This window comes from Somniosus microcephalus, chromosome 21, assembly GCF_052327205.1.
Source record: "Somniosus microcephalus isolate GS21.2 chromosome 21, FLI_Smic_1.0, whole genome shotgun sequence".
Lineage (NCBI taxonomy): Eukaryota > Metazoa > Chordata > Chondrichthyes > Squaliformes > Somniosidae > Somniosus > Somniosus microcephalus.
The window spans coordinates 72,763,666-72,788,966 of record NC_141007.1 but is presented as its reverse complement, the minus strand read 5'-3'; the positions used below and the strand labels follow the sequence as shown (position 1 = coordinate 72,788,966).

The following is a 25,301-nucleotide window of genomic DNA, read 5'->3' as shown; positions in this document are numbered from 1 at the left end:
CCGAGGCTCCGCCTGCCCTCTCTGGTGGGCGTAAAAGATCCAACGGCCACTATTTGAAGAAGAGCAGGTGAGTTCTCCCCGGGGTCCTGGCCAATACTTACCCCTCAACCAACATCACAAATAACAGATTCTCTGGTCATTATCACGTTGCTGTTTGTGGGAGCTTGCTGTGCGCAAATTGGCTGCCGCGTTTCCTACATTACAACAGTGTCTACACTTCAAAAAGTAAAGCTGTAAAGCGCTTTGTGATGTCCTGAGGTCGTGAATGGCGCTATTTGAATGCAAGTCTTTCTAATCCTGCCCCTGAGCAGGTTTTATCAGGGCAGAGCTGCTTGTACCAGGGGCCCTGAGGAGGAACAACAGAATTGTGATGTGCTGGCTTTACCTAAACAACGTTGCTAACAATCAGTGACATGTTTTATCAGGAATGCAGCCCTCAGTTTATAGTGCAGCGAAATCTGGGAGAGTCCTGCTTTTGTTTTGTCTTTTTATTTAACAAATACCACAGTCAAATTCCCGCAGGTGTGCCAATTCCATATGTTATCGTGGATACTTTAATGGCACAAACTCAGCAATCACATCAGAATTGTATGTTTACTGTTACAACAGATGAGACACAAGCACTGCGGGTAATTGGGTTGGATGTTTTTGATCCGGTTCCACTAAAACAGAGCCAGAAGTATGTATGGAACCAGTTTAAGTGCAACAGAGATAATGAACACGCCGTTTATGGTGTGACGCAGTACTTGTAATCCAGGCTTAGCATTCAAACGTATTGTTTTTTATTCGTTCCTGGGATGTGGACGTCGCTGGCAAGGCCAGCATTTATTGCCCGTCCCTAATTGCCCTTGAGAAGGTGGTGGTGGGCTGCCTTCTTGAACCGCTGCAGTCCGTGTGGTGAAGGTGCTCCCACAGTGCTGTTAGGGAGGGAGTTCCAGGATTTTGACCCAGCGACGATGAAGGAACGGCCGATATATTTCCAAGTCAGGATGGTGTGTAGCTTGGAGGGGAACTTGGAGGTGCTGGTGTTCCCATGCGCCTGCTGCCCTTGTCCTTCTAGGTGGTAGAGGTCGCGGGTTTGGGAGGTGCTGCCGAAGAAGCCTTGGCGAGTTGCTGCAGTGCATCTTGTAGATAGTACACACTGCAGCCACGGTACGCCAGTGGTGGAGGGAGTGAGTGTTTAAGGTGGTGGATGGGGGTGCCAATCAAGCGGGTTGCTTTGTCCTGGATGGTGTTGAGCTTCTTGAGTGTTGTTGGAGCTGCACTCATCCAGGCAAGTGGAGAGTATTCCATCACACTCTTGACTTGTGCCTTGTAGATGGTGGAAAGGCTTTGGGGAGTCAGGAGGTGAGACATTTGCTACAGAATACCCAGCCTCCGACCTGCTCTTGTAGCCACAGTATTTATGTGGCTGGTCCAGTTAAGTTTCTGGTCAATGGTGACCCCCAGGATGTTGATGGTGGGGGATTCGGCGATGGTAATGCCGTTGAATGTCAAGGGGCGGTGGTTAGACTCTCGCTTGTTGGAGATAGTCACTCCCTGGCACTTGTGTGGCGTGAATGTTACTTGCCACTTATCAGCCCAAACCTGAATGTCATTCAGGTCTTGCTGCATTCGGACATGGACTGCTTCATTAACTGAGGAGTTGAGAATGGAACTAAACACTGTGTAATCATCAGCGAACATCCCCACTTCTGACCTTATGAAGGAGGGAAAGTCATTGATGAAGCTGCTGAAGATGGTTGGGCCTAGGACACTGCCCTGAGGAACTCTTGCAGCGAAGTCCTGAGGATGAGACGACTGACTTCCAACAACTACAACCATCTTCCTTTGTGCTAGGTATGACTCCAGCCAGTGGAGAGTTTCCCCCTGACTTCAGTTTTACTAGGGCTCCTTGATGCCACACTCAGTCAAATGCAGCCTTGATGTCAAGGGCAGTCACTCACCTCACCTCTGGAATTCAGCTCTTTTGTCCATGTTGAGACCAAGGCTGGAGGTCTGGAGCTGAATGGTCCTGGCGGAACCCAAACTGAGCATAGGTGAGCAGGTTATTGGTGAGTAAGTGCCACTTGATAGCACTGTCGCGACACCTTCCATCACTTTGCTGATGCTTGAGAGTAGACTGATGGGGCGGTAATTGGCCGGATTGGATTTGTCCTGCTTTTTGTGGACAGGACATACCTGGGCAGTTTTCCACATTGTTGGATAGATGCCAGTGTTGTAGCTGTACTGGAACAGTTTGGCTAGAGACGCGGCTAGTTCTGGAGCACAAATCTTCAGCACGACAGCCGGGATGTTGTCAGGGCCCATAGCCTTTGTTGTATCCAATGCGCTCAGCTGTTTCTTGCTATCACGTGGAGTGAATCGAATTGGCTGAAGACTGGCTTCTGTGATGGTGGGGACCTCAGGAGGCGGCCGATATGTTCATCCACTCGGCACTTCTGGCTGAAGATGGTTGCAAACGCTTCAGCCTTGTCTTTTGCACTCGCATGCTGGGCTCCGTCATCACTGAGGATGGGGATATTCATGGAGCCTCCTCCTCCCGTTAGTTGTTTAATTGTCCACCACCATTCCCGACTGGATGTCACAGGATTGCAGAGCTTTGATCTGATCTGTTGATTGTGGGATCGCTTAGCTCTGTCGAAAGCATGCTGCTTCCGCTGTTTAGCATGCATGTAGTTCTGTGTTGCAGCTTCCCCAGGTTGGCAGCTCATTGTTAGGTACACCTGGTGCTGTTCCTGGCATGTCTTTCTGCACTCCTCATTGAACCAGGGTTGGTCCCCTGGCTTGGTGGTAATGGTAGAGTGAGGGATATGCCAGGGCATGAGGTTACAGACTGTGCTGGAGTACAATTCTGCTGCTGCTGATGGCACACAGTGCCCCTCATGGATGCCCAGTTTTGAGCTGCTAGATCTGTTCTGAATCTATCCCATTTAGCACGGTGGTAATGCCACACAACACGATGGAGGTTGTCCTCAGTGTGAAGACGAGATTTCGTCTCCACAATGACTGTGCGGTGGTCACTGCTACCAATGCTGTCATGGACAGATGCATCTGCGACAGGTAGATTTGGTGAGGACGAGGTCAAGTAGGTTTTCCCTCGTGTTGGTTCTCTCACCACCTGCCGCAGTCCTAGTCTGGTAGCTATGTCCTTCAGGACTCGGCCAGCTCGGTCAGTAGTGGTGCTACCGAGCCACTCTTGGTGATGGACATTGAAGTCCCCCACCCAGAGTACATTCTGTGCCCTTGCTACTCTCAGTGCTTCTTCCAAGTGGTTTTCAACATGGAGGAGTATTGACTCATCAGCTGATGTAGGGCGGTAGGTGGTAATCAGCAGGGGGTTTCCTTGCCCATGCTTGGCCTGAAGCCATGAGATATTATGGGGTCCGGGGTCAATGTTGAGGATTCCCAGGGCCGCTCCCTCCCGACTGTATACCATTGTGCCGCCACCTCTTGTGCGTCTGTCCTGCCGGTGGGACAGGACATACCCAGGGATGGTGATGAAGGAATCTGGGACATTGGCTGAAAGGTACGATTCTGTGAGTATGACTATGTCAGGCTGTTTTTTGACTAGTCTGTGGGACAGCTCGCCCAATTTTGACACAAGTCCCCAGGTATTCGTGAGGAGGACTTTGCAGGGTAGACTAGGCTGGGTGTGCCGTTGTCGTGTCCGAAGTCGGTGCCAAGGTCGATGCCCGGTTTCATTCTTATTATTGTTTTTCGTAGCGGTTGTGTACAATTGAGTGGCTCGCTAGGCCATTTCAGAGGGCAGTTAAGAGTCAACCACATCACTGTGGGTCTGGAGTCACATATAGGCCAGACCAGGTAAGTATGGCAGATTTCCTTCCCTAAAGGACATTAATGAACCAGATGGGTTTTTATGATAATCCGATTGTTTCATGGTCACCATTACTGATACTAGCTTTTTATTCCAGATTTATTTAATTAACTGAATTGTCTCCTGTTCCATGGAGCTGATCCATTTACACTTAAGGTGCAGTTCTAAAACCAAACTAAAAGTCTACCGCCATCCTGCATTGTCTTTTCCCCACCTACTGGCTACTGCTCCACCAATAGTAAAATAAAGCACGAATGAAAGAAGAAAAGAAATAAAGACTTGCATTTCTATAGCGCCTTTCATGACCACCGGACATCCCAAAGCGCTTTACAGCCAATTAAGTACTTTTTGTAGATTAGTCACTGTTGTAATGTAGGAAACGCGGCAGCCAATTTGCACACAGCAAGCTCCCACAAACAGCAATGTGATAGTGACCAGATAATCTGTTTTTGTTATGTTGGTTGAGGGATAAATATTGGCCCCAGGACATTGGGGAGAAGTCCCCTGCTCTTCTTCGAAATAGTGCCATAGGATCTTTTATATCCACTTGAGAGCGCAGACGGGGCATCGGTTTAACGTCTCATCCGAAAGAAGGCACCTCCGACAGTGCAGCACTCCCTCAGCACTGCACTGGAGTGTCAGCCTAGATTTTTGTGCTCAAGTCTCTGGAGTGGGACTTGAACCCACAAACTTCTGACTCAGAGGTGAGGGTGCTACCCACTGAGCCACGGCTGACACTTCACGTAGATATGCAGCAGTCATTGACAAAGACTTTGCAGCCAGTAAAGGTCTGACACGAGAGGAGTTTGGGCAGAAGAAATGTCACACTGGACACTGTTGTGCGGTCAGGGTGAATGACGAATGAAGCAGTGTCAGAGTGGAGTGCTGCAGCTGACCCATGCCAAAACCGATCTAAGCATATTTATTCAATTGTGAATATTGCAAAATGTACTGCTCTTCACCATTATCGTACTTAATCCCTTAACAATAACAATTTACAATATAATCAATGGAGAAGTTAACAAAATAACACACTGTTTTGTGCTTCTGGCAGGTGAGGCTTCTCATCAGAAGTGCACCTTCATAAGACTGGCCCTAGAGTGTGTATTTCCCAGTAATGCAATGCCAAAATAAACGGGAGATTGCTGAGCAGCAGTCACATGGTGTAACTGAGGTCTTGCATCACCTTCATCTTTATTACCCTTTCAGCTGTCCTGAGATAACTAAAAACTGAGCATTATTTTGATCCAAAGAATCACAAATATATGGCATAAAGTTGAAGCAGTAAGTGAATATCTCAGCCCATCTATCAGGGAACCAAGGGGATAGTGCAGGAAGATGGAGTTGAAGATCAGCCATGATCTTATTGAATGGCGGAGCAGGCTCGAAGGGCCAAATAGCCTACTCCTACTCCTATTTCTTATGTTCTGTTCTAAACTGAAGTCAATGGGAATCAGGGGGAAAACGCTCCACTGGCTGGAGTCATACCTAGCACAAAAGAAGATGGTTGTGGTGGTTGAAGGTCAATCATCACAGCCCCAGGACATCACTGCAGGAGTTCCTCAGGGCAGTGTCCTAGGCCCAACCATCTTCAGCTGCTTCATCAATGTCCTTCCTTCCTTCATAAGGTCAGAAATGGGGATGTTCGCTGATGACTGCACAGTGTTCAGCGCCATTCACAACTCCTCAGATAATGAAGCAGTCCATGCCCGCATGCAACAAGACCTGGACGGCGTTCAGGCTTGGGCTGATAAGTGGCAGGTAACATTTGCGCCACAGAAGTGCCAAGCAATGACTATCTCCAACAAGCGAGAGTCTAACCACCTCCCCTTGACATTCAATGGCATTACCATTGCCGAATCCCCCACTATCAACATCCTGGGGGTCACCATTAACCAGGAACTTAACTGGACCAGCCACATAAATACTGTGGCAACAAGAGCAGGTCAGAGGCTAGATATTCTGCGGCGAGTGTCTCACCTCCTGACTCCCCAAAGCCTTTCCACCATTTACAAGGCACAAGTAAGGAGTGTGATGGAATACTCTCCACTTGCCTGGATGAGTGCAGCTCCAACAACACTCAAGAAGCTCAATACCATCCAGGAAAAAGCAGCCCGCTTGATTGGCACCCCATCCACCACCTTAAACATTCACTCCCTCCACCACCGTCGCACCGTGGCTGCAGTGTGTACCCATATACAAGATGCACTGCAGCAACTCGCCAAGGCTTCTTCGACAGCACCTCCCAAACCCGCAACCTCTTCCACCTAGAAGGACAAGGGCAGCAGGCGCATGGGAACACCACCACCTGCAAGTTCCCCTCCAAGTCACACACCATCCTGACTTAGAAGTATATCGCTGATCCTTCATCGTCGCTGGGTCAAAATCCTGGAACTCCCTCCCTAACAGCACTGTGGGAGTACCTTCACCACACGGACTGCAGCGGTTCAAGAAGGTGGCTCACCACCACCTTCTCAAGGGCAATTAGGGATGGGCAATAAATGCTGGCCTTGCCAGCGACGCCCACATCCCATAAACGAATAAAAAAAAAATTGCCGTTTATGGCAGCCTGTGAATTATGCAATTGAATGATTGGTTTGTACCGAAGTACCAGTTAGTTACCTATTAATATAATACAGCCAGTTTAAGTAATGTACAGATAACATATTTATATATATGAAAAGAGTTAACTAAAGGCAGCAGTAGACATATACAAATGAAGGACAACATTTAACAAGGCCTATTAATGAGAGCATCAGTAATATGTGGCCTGAATACAGTGTTTGGCTCCCACTAGTATATATCAGTTTGAATCCTAGTCTCAACGGAGATTTCCTCCAGTGGGTGAGTTTCGCAAGTCTAACCTCCACAGAGTGTGTAAAGAGGGGGGTGGCATTCTGGTCATTAATGAGCTTTGTCTGCTGATCATTAGCCAATACTGTCTCTTGGAAAGGAAGTCCTGCAGACAGGTAAAGAGCTGAATGTTAATCCCTTTCACTGTCAGTTTTCCAAACACATTACCATATCATACACTGTGTGTAAAAAAAGAATGACTCATCTCTACAACAACTCCCCTCACCTCCGTCCCTTGATCCATTTGCCTGGTGTCAGAAGACATTATGAGAAGGCCAGACTCCAAACTCATTTGGAAAACTAAATCCATGCTGTTAGAGTCGCTTTTGGTGTTTGTTCAGCAATTTCTTCACAAACTGCATTACAATGGTCACCACTGTATGGGTATGACTGAGGCTGTTCCAGGACCTTTCAGATTTCAAAAGAGAGCTTGAACAACTAGGTTACTGAAGGTGCACCCGATGATGTACACCTCAGGGTTCTGTTTGACCAACATCACTAAAACAGATGCTCTGGTCATTATCTCATTGCTGTTTGTGGGGCCTTACTGTGTGCGAATTGGCGTGCCGCGTTTCCTACATTACAACAGTGACTACACTTCAAAAGTACTTAGTTGGCTGTCAAGCGCTCCGGGATGTCCTGCGGTCGTGAAAGGCACTGTAGAAATGCAAGTCTTTTTTCTAATTGAATGCCAGAACAGACTAAATGGCCTCTTCCTGTTCCTATGTTCTTAACCAGGAAAGATGACTGTAGGAAGAAAGTTATTTTAACAAGCAGCCTTTCTTAGTTCCTATCAATAAAACAACCTCCTAGTGTAGACAGAAAGCTAGCTATCTGCATTGAACTAAATTATAAGTACCTCTCTGCACTGTCTAGAAAACAGTGACACACTGAAGAAGGGTGAAGTGAGTTAGAATGATGTCTTCACCTGTAAGAACTACATTCAGTCAGACCAGAAAGGGATGAAGCACTCCTCCCTTAAATGGGTATTGATGGTCCCAAATTAATTTGGGAAATCTCAAATTCCTAGTCTGTGTGAATCTATCAGCACAAAACTGCCTATGATTTGGAACTAATTGGTACTAAAATTAGCCATCTCCTTCAGAAAGGCCACAAAGATCATTGGTGTGGGAAATGGAAATGTCACACTGTTGCAAACATAGGGTGCTCTTCTGAAGTTGTCATTAAAGCACATCGTTGGAGCTTTATCCTGCATCTGACCTGTGATATTATGTTCATACAGGGTGCATTAAGTGGAAAGTGTTTCTTTCCTTAGTTATGGCATCCAGCACATTGATGAGTACGTGCCATAGGGCGAGTGCTCGCAATGCATCAAGGGGACCGAAGTAACTGAAGTATCATAGTTTCATACAGCACAGGAGGAGGCCATTCAGCCCAATGTGCCTATGCCGGCTCTGTGAAAGATCTATCCAATTATTCCCACTCCCCTGGTCTTTCCCATAGCCTTGCCAAATGTTCCCTTTCAAGAATCTATCCAATTCCCTTTGGAAAGTTATTATTGAATCTGCTTCCACCACCCTAATTTTTTTTAATGAATCAGCTTTCACCCAGTCGCCATTAAGTATTGGACCGCTTTTGCTTCTTGTTTGTTACCTGTTCCTGAGACTCCAGCTCCTTGTGTTGTATCTCCTTTTCTAATACTTGGATCTGGTTGCGACAGTTTTCTGCCTCATTCTCCAGAGCCTAAATGAAAAAATCAGCAAAGAGAAAGGAAATAACTTGTGTTACACTGATCGGAAATGTTGACACTTCAACCTTTAAAAAGACAAATGTGATAATGACAAAGGACCTGTTTAAAGGGAAGATATATTCACTCGATTTGCCATGTGATTCTAATTGCAAAGTGAGAGGGTGTACATTTACGGTGTTTCTTTATTCTTCCTACAGGTTAGAGGGTTGTCTGCGAGCAGACTGTTTCTGTGGAAAGCTCTCTTCAAGAACTGGCATCATGAAGTGACTCCACAGATTGCAAGAGATTCTCAAGGCTCTCTAACCTCATTCATTATTTCACCAAAAGGGGATTCTACACAACATTTCTGCACCTAGCCTACCCTTAACCAGTAACTTTGAAACTGACAACAAGTAAGAAGGACAGAGCGACATCAGTAAGTACAAACATATCTCCCGTTATAATATTTAGACTTATAGGGCAATTCAAATAAATAGAGTCAATGAAATACTTTTGAAGTGTAGTCACAGTTGCAATGTAGGAAACGCGGAGGCCAACGTGCACACAGCAAACTCCCACAAACAGCAATGAAATAAATGACCAGATCATCTGTTTTATTGCTGTGGGCTGAGGGATAAATATTGGCTAGGATACCTGGAGAACTCCCATGCTTGTCTTCGAAATAGTGTCGTGCACCTGAGAGTGCAGACGGGGCCTCAGTTTAACGTCTTATTCGATGACGGCACTTCCGACAGTGCAGCACTCCCTCAGCACTGCACTGGAGTGACAGCCTGGATTATGAGCTCAAGTCTCTGGAACCCACAACCTTCTGACTCAGAGGCGAGAGTGTGACCATTGTCAAGATTAATATCTAAATATACTTTCAAAAATTCTTTATATGCTTGGTAACAAAATGTAATCACAAATGAGCTCAATGGTACAGCCCTCAATCAAGGCTTGCCAAACATGTTTCAGTCACAATGGTGGCCACTTAATGTTCAGCAAAAACATTAAATATATGGACCATTTCATTGTCCATATTTTCAACTGCTATCACTCTAACAGAGCACGAAATGACAATGTGGAATATTTAGTGAAGCCATCAAAGCAGCAATGCCATCATCATACAAATACACCGGGCAAAGTTAACAAACAATTAACAGCCTCCTGTGGTGTTGCTCACAAGAAGTTAGGGTTTTCTAAACACAGGAGTGTCATGCCAAGGAGTGTTACCAGCGATACTGAGCAGCTTTGGGGCAGCCCTGGGTTCTGGCAGTACTTGGGAGAGGAATCTGGGGCACTGGGATATAGAGGTTGCAGGGTCTGGGAGCATTGGGAAGATTCGAGAATTAGGAAGTACTGGGAATACAGTTTCGGAGTTTGCCAGCACTGAGAGGGGGACCTAGAGTCTAAGAGTAGGGGGAAGGTCCGAGAGGGAGTCTAAAGAACTGGTAAGGCGATTTCGGGGTATTGGGCGCCAGAGTCTGGCAGTAGGGGTGGAGGACACCTGGGCGAATGGGACCCAAAGTGTCACTGGCCCCTTCCAAATCATCAGGCCCCAATATTCTGCTGTGTTCCCAAGCATCAGCCTCCTCCCCCCCGGCCTCCCTCCCTCCCCCACAGGCCCACAACCTTTTGTGCCCTCAGGTATCTCCCTCACTGACCCCGTCAGCTAGTTCTTGTCTTTATGTTCCTGCAACAAACCATCATTTTCCTGCTTCTTAAAATGAATGGACAGCAAATTGCATTGAGATGCTCATGTCAGGAGTGCAGAAGGAGTAAAGTTAGTACGCTAGTAGTGCGTTTTCCAACTTAGACTCTAATAAAATATAAATTTCCATAAGCAAATGAAAACCAACTCATGAAAAGTTCATTGTTTACACAGTTTCCAAGTTTTCATGTATAAAAAAATTCCGTAAGCCTCATAGATGGTTCAGGAGAGATTTCTTAAGTGAATTCTCAACAGCAATAAGCTGCAATCATTTTGCTTTAAACAATTTCCTTGGGCGCGATTTTCCCAATGGAGGCGGGTTTCGGTTTGGGTGGGTTGCAAACCCGCCTCCACTGAGAGGTGGGAAAAATTTGCGATTTTCCCCTAATTGACCAGTTGATTTCAGAGGTGTGGATTCCCCTGGGCCAATTAGTGTTTTGGGACTGAAACTCGTCTCTGCTGACGTCACTTATCCAGCTTCATTTAAGGGCTGTTCGCTGCCTTGGCTCATTCCACTGGTTTTTGGTCAATGCTGCACCACCTCCAAGTTGTTATCTCCTTGAAGAATGGCCAGCTCCAAGGGAAGGGCCTCCCCGAGGTTGGTGGTCAGAGTGAAAGGAGGCCAGAGAGTCATGTCCATTGTCTATCATGTGTTAAGAAGGAGCCAAGCACATGTACCACAATGGGCATGTGATAAAAATGATAACTTCCGGGAAGTTATGTCATCACTTCCTGTGAACTATGAACTATGAACTGTGTACATACCTCACTTCCTGTCATATGTCACTTCCTGTTGGACTGGTATAAATACTGGTCTGTTCAGTATTGTAAGAGGCTTCTACCAGAGGCATGGTAAAGACCTCTCTTGTGTATATAGTGTGTTTATAAGTTACTTAAAGCTTACTTTAAAGTTACTTGATGGTAAGTCTCCTTTTTCTTACATCAATTTAAGTAACTTAAATATTTACACTGACAAACACTAGACCTTCAGACAAACTCGGAAGTTAAGGATCCAGGGAACCATCCATCATGGAGAAAATCCTTAGACCTATTCGTCTGGACTTGGACCCGAATACACCAGCAGCTGGCAGGGTATGGAAGCATTGGTATCGTACTTTTGAGAATTTTCTGGATGAATGTAAAGCGGATGCTCCTGCTAAATTGAAGATACTTGTCAATTATGTGACCCCAAAAGTGTTCGAATATGTTGATGAATGGGATAATTACGAAGAGGTGATTCGGGCACTTAAGAAACTGTATGCGAAGACCCCAAATGAGGTCTATGCTAGACATCTACTGGCCACAGCCCGACAAGGGCCAGGGGAATCAATTGACGAATTCCTGCAAGAACTTCGCAGGCTCAGCGTAGATTGTAACTTTCAGGCAGCCTCAGCTGAGCTGTACCGCCAAGAAATGATTTGTGATGCTTTCATCTGCGGGATTGCCTCTCCATTTATACGCCAGCGTCTACTAGAAAGTAAAACACTTGAGCTACAAAAAGCTTTTGACCTAGCTTGTTCACTGGATTTGGCAAAGAGAAATGCAGACCTCTATCAGCTGCCCAGATCTCGATCTGCTGCTGTAGCTGCAACCAGACAATTCAAGCGGTCTCAGGTGAACCCTATCATGGGGGAATCTAATTCTGATAATTCTGATGAAGAAGAGGAGGACGACCCCACTTTAGCAGCCTCTTGGCAATCTAGGAAGGAATGCTTCTTTTGTGGAGATGCTTTTCACCCTAGGAAAACCTGCCCTGCTCGCAATGCAATCTGCAGTTATTGCAGGAAAAAAGGACACTTTGCTAAAGTTTGCCTATCAAGGGCCTCTACGAGGGCCAATCCAGCTAAGGCCTACCGAACTGCCCCAATTAGGGCCTATCAAGATGCTCCAGCTAGGACCTATCAAGCTTCCTCTCGAGCTCTCTCCCGAAGAAGCACACCGAGAGTTTTAGCCACTCTCTGTGCAACGACACCAATTACAGCTGCTTGCCCACAGAACCTGTCTCATGCAGCCACAAAAATTTCAATTAAAGGGCATACCTTAGATGCCTTAATTGACTCAGGAAGTACTGATAGTTTCATTAAGGAACAGATTGTTGCGAAATTGAAACTACATGTCTTCCCATTGGACCAGGCAATTGCGATGGCCCAGTCATCACTTAATACCAGAATCTCCGGCTTTTGTGTTGTTGATATGACACTTCATGGTCGTATGTATCCCTCCACCCGACTTTCGGTGCTCAAGGACTTATGTAGTGATCTCCTCTTAGGGCTGGACTTCCAAAAACAGCATAAGAAACTCACCATTGAGTTTGGTGGATCCAAACCCGGACTTACTATTTCTAATATACCGTCTAAATTACCATTTTGTGCATTATCAGCAGCTTCACTTGATGAACCCTCATTATTTGCCAGTATTCCGCCTCAATGCAAACCGATAATAACGAAATCGCGGCGCTTTAATCAGGAAGACCAATCTTTTATTGCGGCTGAAATCTCTCGACTTCTAGCAGAGGATATCATTGAACCATGTTCGTCGCCCTGGCGGGCTCAAGTCGTCATTGTCAAGAACCCTCTAAAACCTCACAAACAGCGACTATGCATCGATTATTCGCAAACCATCAATCAATATACCGACTTGGACGCCTACCCATTGCCACGCATTGATGATATGGTTAATAAACTGGCCGAATACAAAGTGTTCTCAACTTACGATTTAAAAAGTGCCTATCATCAGTTACCCTTGAAGGTCTCAGATAAGCAGTACACAGCCTTTGAGGCTAATGGACGGCTGTACCAATTTCGTCGCCTCCCATTCGGGGTTACTAATGGAGTGGCTGTCTTTCAACGGGCAATGGATGGCCTGGTTAAGCAGGAAAACCTAAGGGACACTTTTCCCTATCTTGATAACATTACCATTGCAGGTCACGATCAACAGGAACACGACTCCAACCTCCAAAAATTTCGGGATGCCCTCCATCGCCGTAATTTGACCCTGAATGAATCCAAATCTGTTGAGTCGCAACCGACCATCAACATCCTTGGCTACTGCGTAGGCAATGGTATCATTAAGCCAGACCCAGAAAGACTTCGCCCGCTCCAAGAGCTCCCGTCACCTAAGAATCCGGCTTCTTTACGTCGGGCTCTCGGTCTGTTTGCATACTACGCTAAATGGATTCCTCATTTTTCGGACAAAATCCAACCCTTGCTGCATGCTAGATCATTTCCACTGGGAACAGCGGCTGTTGCAGCCTTTAACCTTCTCAAAAAACAGTTGGAGAAAGCGGCTCTTCACTCCATTGATGAGAATCTCCCTTTCGTGGTTGAATGTGATGCCTCGGAGGTGGCGATCTCGGCTACTCTGAATCAGGAAGGTCGTCCTGTAGCATTTATGTCCAGGACCTTACAAGGTGCCGAGCTACATTATCCTCCGGTTGAGAAAGAAGCCACAGCCATCATAGAGGCAGTACGGAAGTGGAACCATTTTCTAGCTCGCCAGCACTTTACATTGATCACGGACCAACGATCAGTCGCCTTCATGCTCGATAATCGAAAACGAACCAAAATTAAGAATAATAAAATACAACTTTGGAGGATGGAACTGGCCTCTTTTGGTTATACCATTCTCTATCGGCCTGGCAAGGAGAATGTGGCCCCGGACACCCTCACACGGGCATTCTGCTCCACTATGTCATCCTCCACTCTCATGGATGTCCACAATGGTTTGTGTCATCCTGGCGTTACGCGCATGCTACATTTCGTACGATCACGGAATCTTCCTTTTTCCACTGGAGATGTAAAGAAAATATGCTCAGAATGCCGGCTTTGTGCGGAATTAAAACCTCAGTTCTTCCGCCCCTCAGATGGTATACTCATACATGCAACCCAACCGATGCAACGACTTAGCATCGATTTTAAGGGCCCAGTGCCCTCTTCAACTCGGAACACATATTTGCTCACCATGATCGACGAATATTCACGTTTTCCGTTTGCCTTCCCCTGCTCCAATATGCTGGCGTCCACAGTAATCTGCTGCCTTGAGCAGGTATTTTCTCTCTCTGGCATGCCGGCTTATATTCACTCAGATCGGGGTCCATCCTTTATGTCAAGGGAACTCAAGGACTACCTCTCAGAACGGGGAATTGCTACAAGCAAAACAACACCATGCCATCCCATCGGAAATGGGCAGGTAGAGAGGTATAACGGTATCATCTGGAATTCCGTACGTCTCGCTTTAAGATCTCGGGGCCTACCAGACCAGCAATGGGAAACAGTGCTTCCGGATGCATTGCACTCTATACGGTCCCTGCTTTCTACAGCCACAAATACTACACCTCATGAGCGGTTCTTTGGATTCCAGCGTCGCTCATCTCATGGGACATCACTCCCATCATGGCTAACTACTCCTGGACCTGTATTACTCCGAAGATACGTTCGGACGTCTAAAAATGACCCTCTTGTAGACGAGGTCGAACTAACCGATGCCAACCCCACCTATGCAAACATACGATATTCCGACGGCCAAGAATCTACCGTATCATTACGGGATCTGGCTCCCTGCCCACCAGGACCTAGTGGGACATCGGGTGATGGCATTTCACCAGGAAACTCTTGGGACCTATCGGGTACCCCTCTCCAGGATCCTGATCGGACACCAACTAGCTTGGTGCCGGTAGAACCCCGTGCTCAAGGTTGCGACCCTCCCAGTACCGCGCATGAAAGTACTGATCCGCCACAGACCAGCTCTGCACCTCCCTCTGAACAGAGGCAGTCCGACTTTGAACCTATTGGGGCTCGTACTCGAAGCCATGATCTCCCCGACCCTTCACAGGGCAATCCAGGCCACACAGACTCTGACCAATGGCCAACCGCATGTAAACGGACCAGCGACCCTCTACGACGGGAATCCAAACGGGTGCGACTCTTCCTTGTTCGGCGGCTGCGGACCAAAAGGTAGACCACAGCCTCCTAATCCTGCAGGAGGGAAGAATGTGATAAAAATGATAACTTCCGGGAAGTTATGTCATCACTTCCTGTGAACTATGAACTGTGTACATACCTCACTTCCTGTCATATGTCACTTCCTGTTGGACTGGTATAAATACTGGTCTGTTCAGTATTGTAAGAGGCTTCTACCAGAGGCATGGTAAAGACCTCTCTTGTGCATATAGTGTGTTTATAAGTTACTTAAAGCTTACTTTAAAGTTACTTGATGGTAAGTCTCCTTTTTCTTACATCAGGGCAACCTATGCAAATCTGGCCAGGATGAGTGCATTCCTTGCACGACGTGCTTCCATGCGCTGGCGCCTTCTGCCCTGTACAGCATCAGGTGGGTGAGCAGGAGGTTGGGGCTTCTGCTGCTGAGCTGTCTGGTTCTGCTGCTGCTGTGGCTGCTCCTCATCCGAATCTGAGGTCCATGGTGAAAGGAAATAAATGGTTCCCATGCTGCTGGCAGATACCTCCGTTGGGGAAGCGCTCAGTCCAAGCAGGGAGAGGGTCTTCCAAGGAGGTCCCACATTTGAGAGATGGAAGCTGCAGCACCTCAGACTTCGGTAGGCCTGCTAAAAGTGCTGAAAGACCTTTGGAACAAAAGTTCTGCCACCTGCAACTGCTCCCTGATGAAAGCTCCGTTTTAATGGTGGAGCTGCAGCTGTGAGGAGGCCACCCACTTGTCAACCCGCCAGGATTAGCTGGCGTGGTTTAGGAGGGTCGTGCAACACACACAAAATGTGGCAAAATAACAAAGGCCTGTCAATATAGGATTATAGAGGCCCTTAACTACTATTTTTAAGGGTCTTAACTACCTCTCCCGACTGATGGAGGCGGGACCAAATCGCACCTATCAAGCCCGCCTCCGGTAAAATTGCGCAGAGGCGGGTTCCGAACCCGCCCTCAGTTTTTGCCATTTTGCCAACTGTCCCACCTCCAAACCCGCCTCCCCGGGGCTGGGAAAATCGCCCCCTTTATTTTCTTTTCTAATTGTCAACACAGAAGACATGATCACAGGTGCTGTTCACAGGTGTTGTTTGATGCTAATAAAATTTAAATAAATGCCAGACATGCCGAAATAAAGCCTTGGCAATTCAATCTCCAGTTTCTTTCAAAGTCTTCTTTGAAAAAAGCAAAGCGACTCTCCAATCCTCACAGGATGAGGAGACACACACGCGCCCTAACCTTCAACTCCTGCTGATGCACAGATTGCACGCTGGCAAATGCTGCAAACTGCACATGTTCAGAGGCGGTTAGAAACTCTCTACACCTTTTGCAAGGCTAAAATATCCAGCTGAAGCCCCCCGTGCTTTTGAGAGAGGCTGAGTTAAAAAAAACATTAGTGAAGGTATGAAATGACCAAAGACCATTTGATGGGTAAATTTAATCATGTTATTATGAAATTGTCATTTTTCAATTAGTTTATTTTATTTAAAATCTTATTTTGGACATTATAGATTTTAGTTACTCAGGGAAAAAATTGCACCCAAAATTCTTTTGCGAAAACATTTTGGGTAATTCAATTGGTTCATCCACAGAGATAACAACAACAATTTGCATTTATAATAGTGCCTTTAATGTAGAAGAAGTCCCAAGGCGCTTCACATAAGCACAATCAGACAAAAATCAATACCGAGCCAGCAAAGGAGATGATAGGAGGGATGATTAAAAGCTTGGACGTTTTCGACGTTAAAGGCGCTATATAAATGCAAGTTGTTGGTTTTAAAGAAAGTCTTAAAGGAGGAGAGGGAGGTGGAGAGTCTTAGCGAGGAAATTTCAGAGTTTAGGGCCTAGGCGGCTAATAGCACAGCCGCCACTGGTTAGATAGGGAGGGGCAAAGCCATGAAGGCCAGCGAGCACATGGGTGATGGGCGAGTGGGACTTGGTGGGATAGGATATGGGCAGCAGAGTTTTGGATGAGCTGAAGTTAACACAGTGCGGAGGATGGAAGGTTGGCCAGGAGGGTATTGGAATAGTCGAGTATGGAAGTAGCAAAAGCACGCATGAGCAGATGGGCTCCGACAGGGCCAGAGACGGGCAATGTTATGGAGATGGAAGTAGGCAGTCTTTATGATGGAGAGGATACAGGGTTGGAAGCTCAGCCCTGGGTCAAAAAGGATGGCGAGGTTGCAAACAGTCTGGTTCAACATGAGACAGTGGTCGGGGAGGGAGAGGGAATTGGTGGCAAGGGTACGGATTTTCTGGCTTGGGCCACGACTGGATGACAGGAAGAGGATACAGGAGAAGGGCCCAAAAGGGGTCAAGAAAACTTACTTTGCAAAATTCAATCATTGGTTATTACCTAGGGAATTTCACGTTAAATGTTGACATAAAAGTGTGACAAAAAATTGTGAGAATGGGAAGTGAAGTTTGTGGACTGGAAGTGTGCGCATTCACAATATGTGTAATATAATATAGGTATCTACAATATTGTCGATAACATACATATTACAGGATTCCCTTTATAACTTAGAATTCTTCAAAAAACAGAAACTAAAATTAATAGCATCAATTGTGTTTTTTTGAAACTATTTTTTCTCATCCTCCTCACCTGAAAATGTTGGGATATGATTCTGTAAGCACGGAGCAGCCTGTCGTACCTTGGATATTAATTGTGAGCCCAGACAATTAGTGTCAGCAGACTTTTAAACTGCGGGGGTATCATAGCAAAGCCCAATCCTGTCTCCATTCCATGGCCTCACATGGACATTTTCCATCAGGTTTCACTGGATTGCAATGGGTGAGTTTTCCCTTTCACTGCCACTGAGGCCAATTGTTGCACCCCAACTTCTAGCCTTGCTATCTCAGCAGAGAGTAGCAATCGATCCTGGGAATGTTTGGTTTGTATTGCTTAGTTACATCCTGCCTTTACAAACGGAGTAATAAGGGGCAGTATAACACATTACAGAAAACTTTGGTTTATCCGGAGGTTAACTGTCCGGAATGCTCAAGCCACCGGCAAAAATCAGGAGCCGTTTCGTTAGGTTTTTTTTCTTTTCGTTGCTTTTTTTTCCACCAGTCAGGCTCTGCAAGGTCTCGCTGAAGCTGTTGCTAAGCTACAGAGACGCTTGCAAGGTACGGCCGACTGTTTAGAAGCTGTTGCTAAGCAACAGGGTTTGTTGCTAGATACGGAGCTCAAAATCTCCGTATGTTTCAACATTAGCGCTAGTTTGTCCGGCAGTTTTGATGGGACGGCAACAGCTCGGTCCCGTCGGTGCCGGATAGCACAAAGTTTCCTGTACCATTATGTCTTAATCTGAGTTTGGAGAATGTAGTTTGAAATATCCAATCGAGGCACTTGGATATTTGGTCAGCCTCCTTAACCAGATATTCAAAATCTAAACAACCAATCAGTTGGTCAAATGTGCACACACCTATTTCTAGGGTGAGTTTGCAGTAGGGTCCAGATTGCTGGGAATCAATTTTCTCAATGGATTTCTCTGTTTAGAGGGTGTGGGCTTCATTCCCACCCTTGTAAAAGACAGCAAAGAGCTACATTATACTAAACCACTAGACTACTCTTATGGAGTCAGTGGAATAACATGACACTGTAATTTGTTTAGTTAGGATTAATGGCTTCTTTGAACAATCACATCTTTTATAAATTCCACATCAGAAATATGTTTTGCAAACCACAATAAATACAGAGTCTTTTGAAAAAGGAGAAGAAATAATCTTATGGTTTTTGTATAACCCACAATTTACATTTTCACATATGGTGACATTCTTTCATGATGGGAATTTTTGCCGACAGAACAATACATATTCTGGGCCAGTGTGCTTTGATGTCACAAAGCTGCTTCAGTGCTTTATTTACTAAATGAAGAAAAGTGGCTGAGCTCCCCCAGTGGGATGGTGGGTGAAGGCACTAGTCCATACACAACAAAAATTCCGAGCTTCCATTCCTGGTCTGAACTGTTAGTTGGTCTTAGCTGGGGTGGCAGTAGGGGTGCTACAGTTGACTTTAGTGCCTCGAGACTCGGGAGGGGGAAGAAATTCAGCCAATGTCCCTGTATTGAGCGATACCCATTAACCCCCTGCTGGGATAACCGGAGACAGCCAGGTCTGGGTATTCCTCCACCACAGGGTTCCGGCTAGAAGTGCATTAGGGCAGGTCTCTGCTCTGACGTTGGCAAATTCCTGAGGTTGAGCAGATTTTAAATATTCACGGCAGGCTCTCGGCACTATTGGCACTCACTGGAGGGAGAGAGAAGGGGGGGAAATAGCTGCAGCTCCTTTGCAGCGCAGTGTGATTTCAGCTGATTGCACTAGGCAAAGTGGCCCTTTCATTTTGTAAGGTTCCCTCCCACCCTTTAGCAAGATTGTAGGCCAGGAACGCATTACATTGCTAAGGTGTGTGTTGGGAAATATGCCAGATGACTTGATCCCAGCATTCCTTTCGAATATACATTCCCCATTTGGGGAGGGGGGGGGGGGGTTAAACGGGGGGTTATTCATTGTCTACTGTCACTTCCAGTGGAAAACTCTGGCGGTGGTGGCAGAAACTGAGGAGCTGGAGGATCAGTTCCCGGCCATAATTCCCACTCCCGCTGGCCTAGAAACCACCCCAAAATGGGCAAACATACAAAGGGAACAGGCTCGCACATGGGCGTTTGGGCAATGTATCAGGATCTGAATGATTGATGATCTAAAGAGTTAAATCACACCTGTCAATAATTAACAGTACAGCATTTGAACAGTCTCAATCAATACTAAACAAAAAAAACTGTTAGCACTGTCTCTCAGTGCAGCGATAAAGAACAGTAACATGTCAATATTTAGTGGTCACAGGCCGCTCAGCTCTAATTATCATCAGCCTAACTGATGTCGTTGGACTTGGGATTAGTTCACAGCTGGCATTTTGCTTCTACCCTTCTATGCAGTGTAAATGGTAAATGTTTCTGCAGATTCAACAGGAGAAATAAGATTTTAATTGTCTTTTTGTCGGTTGCAAGCGCCTGGCCTCCATCTGTTGATTGATGTTCTAAGCAAGACTGAACCTCACTATGGGGAAACCATGTGGCCAAACCTACGTCCCATCACTCAGGGATGCATTTGTGCGCCAATCCCCTGGACGACTGGATCATCCAAGCCAAATCACACCTTCACCAGAAGGAACGCTCGGTTGTGGAATCTGGATTCAAAGGGGCATAGCAGGAATACTAAAGTACCACTATATAAGGTACATTAAGTGACTCTGATGCAACTTCTCCAGGTAGCAACATCTGAGTGGCTTTGTTTAAGAATGGAATTAGAAAAGGCCATTCAGCCCATCAAATCTTCAACTCCTACAGAACAATCAATCTACCAGGGTCTTTGCCCCACTTACACAATCACCTCAGAGGAAATAACAACAGAAAATACTGGAAACACTCAGCAGACCAGGCAGCATCCGTGGAAAGAGAAACAGAGTTAACGTTTCAGGTCTGTGACCCTTCGTCACCTCAGAGGAAAGTTGTGTATAAATATTTAGTGAAGCTAAATTCCACAATATTCATACACTTTTATTTGTCTTTCGGATGAGACGTTAAACCGAGGCCCCGTCTGCCCACTTAGGTGGATGTAAAAGATCCCATGGGATTATTCGAAGGGGAGCAGGGGAGTTCCCCCTGGTGTCCTGGCCAATATTTATCCCTCAATCAACATAACTATAAAAACAGATTATCTGGTTATTATCTCATTGCTGTTTGTGGGAGCTTGCTGTGCACAAATTGGCTGCCGTGTTTCCTACATTACAACAATCACTATATTTCAAACGTACTTAATTGGCTGTAAAGCGCTTTGGGACGTCCTCAGGTTATGAAAGGTGTTGTATAAATCTAAGTTATTTCTTTCTTTACTCCCCTAAGTCTGTACTACAGGAAACTTTGGTTTATCCGGAGGTTACAAAACATATTTGAAAGTTCTTTATCTGAATGCACGTAGCATTCGTAACAAAATGAATGAGTTAACGGCACAAATAATGACATATGGGTATGATCTTGTGGCCATTACAGAAACATGGCTGCAGGGTGACCATGACTGGGAATTAAACATACCAGGTTATTTAACAATCAGGAAGGACAGGCAGGAAGGGAGAGGAGGTGGGGTGGCTATGTTAATAAAGGAAGGAATCACTATAATACAGAGAAATGATATTGGGTCAAAGGAGCAGGATAGTGAAACAGTTTGGGTGGAGGTAAGGAATAATAAGGGGAAAAAAACACCAGTGGGTGTAATCTATAGGCCTCCGAACAGTTGCAACTCTGTTGGACGGAGTATTAATCAGGAAATAGTTGAGGCTTGTAATAAGGGAACAGCTATAATTATGGGGGATTTTAATTATCATATTAACTGGACAAATCAAATTGGGCAGAGCAGCCTTGAGGATGAGTTCATTGAGTGTATTAGGGATGGGTTTCTTGAGCAGTATGTAACTGAACCGACCAGGGGGCAAGCAACCTTAGATTTGGTCCTGTGTAATGAGACAGGATTAATTAAAAATGTCCTAGTAAAGGATCCCCTTGGAATGAGTGACCATAACATGGTTGAGTTCCATATTCAATTAGAGGGTGAGAAGGTTGGATCTCAAACAAGCGTGCTGAGCTTGAATAAAGGAGACTATGAAGGTATTAGAGCGGAATTAATTAGAGTGGACTGGGAAAATAGATTAAAGGGAAAGACGGTACATGACCAGTGGTGTACATTTAAGGAGTTATTTTACAACTTCCAAAAAAAATATATTCCACTGAGGAAAAAAGGGTGTAAAAGAAAAGATAGCCATCCGTGGCTAAGTAAAGTAATTAAGGATAGTATCCGACTAAAAACAAGGGCATATAAGGTAGCCAAATCTAGTGGGAGGATGGAAGATTGGGAAGTCTTTAAAAGACAGCAAAAAATAACTAAAAGATTGATTAAGAAAGGGAAGATAAATTATGAAAGTAAATTAGCAAAAAATATAAAAACAGACAGTAAAAGTTTCTATAGTTATATAAAAAGAAAAAGGGTGGCTAAAGTAAATGTTGGTCCCTTAGAGGATGAGACCGGGAAATTAATGGTGGGAAACATGGAGATGGCAAAAACACTGAACAATTATTTTGTATCAGTCTTTACAGTAGAGGACTCTAAGAATATCCCAACACTGGACAAACAGGGGGCTCTAGGGGGGGAGGAACTGAATACGATTAAAATCACTAAGGAAGTGGTACTTGGTAAAATAATGGGACTCAAGGCGGATAAATCCCCTGGACCTGATGGCTTGCATCCCAGGGTCTTGAGGGAAGTAGCGGTAGGGATTGTGGATGCATTGGTAATAATTTTCGAAAACTCACTGGACTCAGCAAAGGTCCCGGCAGATTGGAAAACTGCTAATGTAACACCCTTATTTAAAAAGGGTAGTAGACAGAAGGCTGGAAACTATAGACCTGTTAGCCTAACATCTGTGGTTGGTAAAATGTTAGAGTCCATTATTAAGGAGACAGTAACGGGACATTTGGATAAACATAATTTAATAGGACAAACTCAGCATGGTTTCATGAAGGGGAAGTCATGTTTGACAAATTTGCTTGAGTTTTTTGAGGAAGTAACATACAGGGTGGATAAAGGGGAACCAGTGGACGTAGTGTATTTAGACTTCCAAAAGGCATTTGACAAGGTGCCACACAAAAGATTATTGCTCAAGATAAAAAATCACGGGATTGGGGGTAATATTCTGGCGTGGGTGGAGGATTGGCTCTCTAACAGAAAGCAGAGAGTTGGGATAAATGGTTCGTTCTCAGATTGGCAACCAGTAACTAGTGGTGTTCCGCAGGGGTCAGTGCTGGGTCCCCAACTCTTTACAATCTATATTAACGATTTGGAGGAGGGGACCGAGTGTAACATATCAAAGTTTGCAGATGATACAAAGATGGGACGGAAAGTAGTGAGTGAGGAGGACATAAAAAACCTGCAAAGGGACATAGACAGGCTAAGTAAGTGGGCAGAGATTTGGCAGATGGAATACAATACTGGAAAGTGTGAGGTTATGCACTTTGGCAGGAAAAATCATAGAGCAAGTTATTATCTTAATGGCAAGAAACTGGAAAGTACTGTAGTACAAAGGGATCTGGGGGTCCTGGTGCACGAAACTCAAAAAGTTAGTATGCAGGTGCAGCAAGTGATTAAGAAGGCCAATGGAATGTTGGCTTTTATTGCTAGGGGGATGGAGTATAAAAACAGGGAGGTATTGCTGCAGTTGTACAAGGTATTGGTGAGACCGCACCTGGAATACTGCATACAGTTTTGGTGTCCATACTTAAGAAAAGACATACTTGCTCTCGAGTCAGTACAAAGAAGGTTCACTCGGTTAATCCCGGGGATGAGGGGGTGGTCATATGAGGAGAGGTTGAGTAGATTGGGACTCTACTCATTGGAGTTCAGAAGAATGAGAGGCGATCTTATTGAAACATATAAGATTGTGAAGGGGCTTGATCGGGTGGATGCGGTGAGGCTGTTCCCAATGATGGGTGAAACTAGAACTAGGGGGCATAATCTTAAAATAAGGGGTTGCTCATTCAAAACTGAGATGAGAAGAAACTTCTTCACTCAGAGGGTGGTAGGTTTGTGGAATTTGCTGCCCCAGAAAGCTGTGGAAGCTACATCATTAAATAAATTTAAAACAGAAATAGATAGTTTCCTAGAAGTAAAGGGAATTAAGGGTTACGGGGAGCGGGCAGGAAATTGGACATGGGTCTAGGTTCGGAATGGTCATGGCCCTGTGGGTAGTGGAGTGGGCCCAGGGGCCGTGTAGCCTTGTTCTGCTCCTACTGTATTCTAATTCTGTGTTAGATTTCAGGAGATGGTTTTATTCCTGTTCCTGGCTGGGGTGGAGATCGCCTTTACAGAAGGTAAGTACTGTAGAAAATATAGGGACAGAGTGATCTCCTGGAAGAATTTCGATCGCCTAGATGGGTCGGAGAGGAATTTCCCAGATTTTTTTCTCCCAAATTGGCCATTGGGTCTTTATCTGGTTTTTCGCCTCTCCCGGGAGATCACATGGGTTCGGGTGGATGCAGAGTGATAGAAGATTTGAGGTTAGGATCAGATCAGCCATGATCTTATTGAATGGTGGAGCAGGCTCGAGGGGCCGATTGGCCTACTCCTGCTCCTATTTCTTATGTTCTTATGTTCTTAACTGTCCGGAATGCTCGAGCCACCGGCAAAATTCAGGAGTCGGTTCAGTAAGTTTTTTTTCTTTTCGTTGCTTTTTTTTCACTAGTCAGGCTCTGCAAGGTCTAGCTAAAGCTGTTGCTTAGCTACAGAGACACTTGCAAGCTACGGCCGACTGTTTAGAAGCACAGGGTTTGTTGCTAGATACGGAGCTCAAAAGCTTCCGTATGTTTTAACATTAGCGCTGGTTTGTCCGGCAGTTTTGATGGGACGGCAACAGCTCGGTCCCGGATATCACAAAGTTTCCTGTATTCAAAACTGGCCTGCTGGCTACTGCAGGCATCACTCTCCCCTTCTCCAGCTGCACAGGAATCATCATGTCTGAGGAGTATTTGATTATTTCAGCCTGTAAGTATGCCTGTAACTTCCAATGCCTTTCACAATTGAACATTTATCCAGTTCCTTTTTTGGAGTTAAATGACACAGCAAAAACTGTTCCACATGGGAAAAAAACACATATATGCAACAATCGGAGTACAGCTGCTCAGTCAAGGAACAGTGGGCTGGTTAGCCCAAGCACAAGCGCTGTAAGGCATAGATCATTATATGAGCACAGTTATGGACAGGCACAAATGCAAGGCTGCAGGTAATACCAGGTCTGATCAGACTGTCACATCAGTGTTGAGCTGAGAAATGGTTTCAGCTATCTTTATTTTAGTACAAACTGATATTCAACAGTGTTTTTTTTTTATTCGTTCATGGGATGTGGGAGTCGCTGGCAAGGCCAGCATTTATTGCCCATCTCTAATTGCTCGAGAAGGTGGTGGTGAGCCACCTTCTTGAGCCGCTGCAGTCTGTGTGGTGAAGGTATTTCCACAGTGCTGTTAAGGAGGGAGTTCCAGGATTTTGACCCAGCAATGATGAAGGAACGGAGATATATTTCCAAATCAGGATGGTGTGTAACTTGGAGGGGATCTTGCAGGTGGTGGTGTTCCCAGACGCCTGCTGCCCTTGTCCTTCTAGGTGGTAGAGGTCGCGGGTTTGGGAGGTGCTGTCGAAGAAGCCTTGGCGAGTTGCTGCAGTGCATCTTGTAGA

The 25,301-nt window shown here is 45.6% G+C and overlaps 1 protein-coding gene across 1 annotated transcript in view; it reads right to left on the bottom strand.

Annotated features, from left to right (window-relative positions):
• Positions 1–25,301, bottom strand: part of cep112 (centrosomal protein 112) — a 420,760-nt gene that overhangs the window by 23,405 nt on the left and 372,054 nt on the right. Inside the window, exon 22 of the mRNA XM_085964113.1 lies at positions 8,306–8,395. Coding sequence (XP_085820239.1) covers positions 8,306–8,395 — 90 coding nt within the window. The remainder of the gene's footprint in view (positions 1–8,305; positions 8,396–25,301) is intronic.